This window comes from Charadrius vociferus, unplaced genomic scaffold (assembly GCF_000708025.1).
Source record: "Charadrius vociferus isolate BGI_N301 unplaced genomic scaffold, ASM70802v2 scaffold549, whole genome shotgun sequence".
In the NCBI taxonomy this organism is placed as follows: Eukaryota; Metazoa; Chordata; class Aves; order Charadriiformes; family Charadriidae; genus Charadrius; species Charadrius vociferus.
This window is the reverse complement of record NW_009650103.1, coordinates 2,442,882-2,447,365: the sequence shown is the minus strand read 5'-3', so window position 1 is coordinate 2,447,365 and position 4,484 is coordinate 2,442,882. Positions and strand designations below refer to the sequence as shown.

The window sequence follows — 4,484 nt, the reverse complement described above, 5'->3', positions numbered from 1 at the left end:
CCCCCGAAGGTGGTACAGCGGCAGGCTAGAAAGTAGGTAATACTGAAGTTACAGAACTGCAAAGCTTCACCGCCTCTCAAATGGGGTTTGCTTAGTCATACAGAGCAAATATTCACAGTAATAATGCCAACAATACGGACAGCGCAGCATATTGTAACGACTGCAAAAAGTGCTGGTACAGTTTGCATCCATATCTTTAATATCACTTGCTTAATGTAGGAATTGGCAAAACGATGTCACATGCATAAACCGTAAATAGCTCTGAAAATCCAAAGCATGCAAAACCAAAACAAGACACCAGTGCGACTTCACTGAATTAGTACCTTCTGCTTTGGTTAGTAGACCTTAGGACTTGCCCCAAAATAAATATTCTGTGTCAAGTTTTGCTTTACTAAGAAATAGCAGAAAGAGTTTGTGTCACCCCTTTATGGTGACCCCACAGTACTAGAACTTACAGCAGAGATGAAGCATTCCTTTAATTCCTACAGGGGCTTTTGCAGGTGAAACAGGCAATGGTATTATTACTGATTCGAGACTGGCAGTAGAATGACAAGGTTTTCCTTGTGGGAGACTTTTTAGGAGGTTTTTCAGACTGTGGTTTGGGTTTTTTTATTTGTTTGTTTAAAATCAACTGACTTTGGTACCCCAGGAAAGAGCTGATCAAAATTATCAAGCGAATCTCTTAGGAAAATGAACAGAAACAAAAAGCATGCCTGGATTACATGCATTCTCATAAATACAAAAAACTCTGAAGACCCTGTTTGAGTGTTAAAAGGAACACTACATCATTAGTTACTTTTAATGTTATTTCTGTGAAATGAGAAGAGGGGAAAATGACTAAAAGTAGCATTAGTAAGTATTTGAGCAAATGCAAAAATAAAGGAGGGGAAAAGTAAATAAGTTAACATAAATGAGAACGGCCAGCCACATGTACCTGATTAAAATGCTGGCTTACTTCACGTGATAATGAACTCATTGAACTAGAGCGCGAAAGCTACAAAACAGCAAGAACACACAAATACAAAAAAACACAAATAAAAAAAGTCGTCATGCATGTCACTGCCCCAAGCTTTCAGTTGTTTTATTTAAATTTAAAAGTCTCACTGCCAAAGGTTAAACCAACTTCAAGTTAAAAAAAAAAAAGTAAAGCCAGAAGTTAGTTTAAATCAAAAGGACTTCTTAAAGCACAAAATTATGTAGATATAGAAAACATTTAGTAGGAACAAAGGTAATGTTACTCTGCCTGGCACATAGCAATCTGTTCTCCTCATTGTGTCTTGCACTTAATATTAGTGAAATTATATGCATGCATGGATGCAACAAGACATCCTCAAACTGCTGTTGACATTTTACTCTGAAAAAGGCTTGTAAAAGTCTACTTATACAGAAAAAGGAGATCACACCACAGAATGTAGGACACAGAGGCTGAACTTCGCATGTAAGCTTAGAGGTCTTTCCTGTACCGTTTTGGAGGCAGTCATATAATTCCATCTTGGCTAGTCATCAGCAACTGAATCAGTTACTTGTTGTTTTAGATGGCCCATGTTAAACCCACTACAAATTAATGGTTAAAATACGCTGCAAAAGTCATTAGCTAACTACTTTGAATCAAGCCTTACCTCGCCGGATTGGGAGCCGTCAGGGTTAGAAACAGGAAGCCCAGATCCAGGAGGAAGGATTGCAGGGTTTAAATACTAAAGAAAAACAATGCACTTTTGTTTATCTTCATTACTATGATGCCATTTCACACTTCTGCTATATTGATCCCGCCAAAGCAAAACAACTTTACAATACATCAAGCCAGGTGAAAAGTGCAGCTCTTGCCATGTTCTCGGTCCCTTTCCTGACATATACTGCACCCATAGAACCTGCAGCCCTGCCAAATTAGGAAACACAACTTTTCATGGGCTTCCCACTTCCATTTTCACTTGCATTTCCCTTCTCCAGTTCTTTAACTAAAATGTCATACACAAACACAAGTCCCAGTAACAACATGCTTTGTGCGTACTGTGGCTATGAAACTACTGTTCAGAATGAAGGTTTTTTAATCAGAAGTTTTAATTGTATATACAAGATATTCTTTCTAACCCACCTCCGGTTCAACAGCTGCAGGAGGATCTGTGTTGGTTTGAGTTGCAGCTGGTGTGTGCTCGGCTGCACCGCTCCCTTCCATCGGCTGGGGTTCCCCTGGAACTACAAAGGAAATGGGATTTAGCCAAACATGAGATACTGAGCAACAAAGGAACACTCCACCGTTCAAATTTTACTATTTGGATGGCCTAGCTGCTCTGCAACAGAGCGGGGGGGAAAAGGGAGAAAAAAAAAAAAAAAAAAAAGAGAACCCCTTTGTTTTCAGCATGCGGAGCTGGGCTTTACTAACCCATTTGTTTTACCGCAGTTCCCAGACTAATTCTACTTCTAAAACAAACTGAAGTTACTGAGATTGAATATTTTTAAATGTCCATTAAAAGATACATAATATACTTGCTGACAAAAGTGACTTATGATGACCATAGAACCAAAAATAACCATACAACCTCCTTACAATTTTATCCACTCATGACACACCTGAGTTCGGAACAAATACATTTGCAGGAATTGGCATTGGTGCCAAGGGGGCAAATAGGTCTGAGGGTGCAGGAACAGCACCGCTTGACTTGGTTCCACCTGGATTCAGGACATCAACATAACGGGCTCTGCTTCCGGCTAAAACAGAAAAATCCAGAAATAAGAGAAACAAGCCTTGTGTTAGTCATCCTCATATCTATTTTGAACAGTCTGCAGGTTAAGCCATCTTTCAGAATCAGAAAATAATGCTCCAGGGATATGAACAATAACACCCAAGTCACGATACAGTTGTGGCAGCAATCACAGTGCAGAAGCTAGGCACAAGCACGGCCAGCAATAGCCACAGCTTCGATATCACTGAGTTGCCAACTGTTCCCAAACAACTGCAGAAAAGCCAAGACTCCTGCCTTCACATTTTAGGTAGTAGAAAAACTGAAGTCTTCCATACTTCAAGCATGAATGTTGTCTGTTACCTGCTCTTCTGGAGAACATGTTGACAGGGGCACTAGGTGGGCCTCCAGGTCCAGTTGGAGCAGTCTGAGGAACTTTAGGAAATCCTGTTGGAGGTGGCGGAGGAGGCTTACTCTGCAGGGAGAACACAAAAAATCCAACCATATCACTGCCCGAGTTTTAAACCAAGTATCTGTCTAACTTCTTTTCCTCATCTATTCCAGAGCACATATAATTGTGTATACAGACATACATCTTGTAGTGTAGACCGATATTCCTCATCTTCCATACGATAACTAACATCAGGGCATTTCTACAACTCACCTACACTCACTCTAAAAGGAAACATTTACAACGGTGGTTCTTATAATTTGTGTTTTGAGACAGATCCTTAAATGACGAGGATGGACAGGATGTGTGATCTTCTTTGCTGTATGGTGCATTATGTTTTCAAAACCATAGACTCTTCCTACCATTTTTCCCCCCTATATTCTGTTTGCAGCAAATCAATTAACAAGCAATTATCTGGGTGATGCCAACCTCTATGAATAGAGACACCAAACTGAGTTTAAAGCAAACTCCCTAGTAAATTCCATTACAATTACTGGATTCACACCAGCAACTAAAGATACAAATGGTTGCATAAGGATGTAGACTGTAAGAACACGTAACCTTTGTATTAGTTTCAAGATGTTCACATCTGAATCCAAATTCAGTAAAAGGCAGCTCTTAAGAGCCAATAACAGATTAAAGAAAATTGCGTGTCACTAGAGATTTCAGTTTTTCTCTTGGAGAAATCATGAGTCTTCAGATTTTTACCTCTTCTTCCGGTTCATCTAGATTAACCCAGCGTTGCTTCTGTTCATCCCAAACAATCTACAAGGAAATCATAGTCAAAGATTAGCAGTTCAAACACAGCTGTTAAGCAAAAAAACCAAACCCAACAAAAAACCCCCAAAAAACCCAACAAACCCTAAACCAAAAACCCTGTAACACTTCTTTTAAAAAGCCAGTCTTGGAATAAGCATAATATTAAAAGTTTTACACACATTGGTTTACTTTCAAAACACTTTCCTGGATGACAGATGAAATTTTGAACACAGTAAAATGTATAAAGGTTTTTGTGATTTAGGGGCCTTACTGATTTGTTCTTGTCATCTGGAAGGTGAGCTTCATTCTTTCCTTTTCCCATCAGCCAGCGAAACCAGTTTGCACCAGTCTAAAAATAAATTCATCTATTCAGTTAATTCTCTCAACAGATTAAAAGAAACATTCATGCAACAGTTCATTTTCTGTTAGGGACTTCAACTCTGAGCCCAGAGTTGCACCCAATAAATAGAAACAAACAGCTTCATCAGAACCTCTTACATCAGTACTCTGGACCAGGCGTTACCACACATACTAACAAATCTCCTCTAGCTATAGCTACCTTCCTTAGAAAGTTTACCTTTCTAGGTGCTGGCTCC

The 4,484-nt window shown here is 39.4% G+C and overlaps 1 protein-coding gene across 1 annotated transcript in view; it reads right to left on the bottom strand.

The window, feature by feature from the left end:
- The window catches only part of SEC16A (SEC16 homolog A (S. cerevisiae)), a 23,476-nt gene that overhangs the window by 339 nt on the left and 18,653 nt on the right, over positions 1-4,484 (bottom strand). Inside the window, 9 exon segments of the mRNA XM_009892332.1 lie at positions 2-25; positions 935-994; positions 1,620-1,694; positions 2,093-2,193; positions 2,569-2,706; positions 3,042-3,153; positions 3,838-3,894; positions 4,160-4,237; positions 4,466-4,484. The exon segment at positions 4,466-4,484 is cut by the window's right edge and continues 27 nt beyond it. Coding sequence (XP_009890634.1) covers positions 2-25; positions 935-994; positions 1,620-1,694; positions 2,093-2,193; positions 2,569-2,706; positions 3,042-3,153; positions 3,838-3,894; positions 4,160-4,237; positions 4,466-4,484 — 664 coding nt within the window.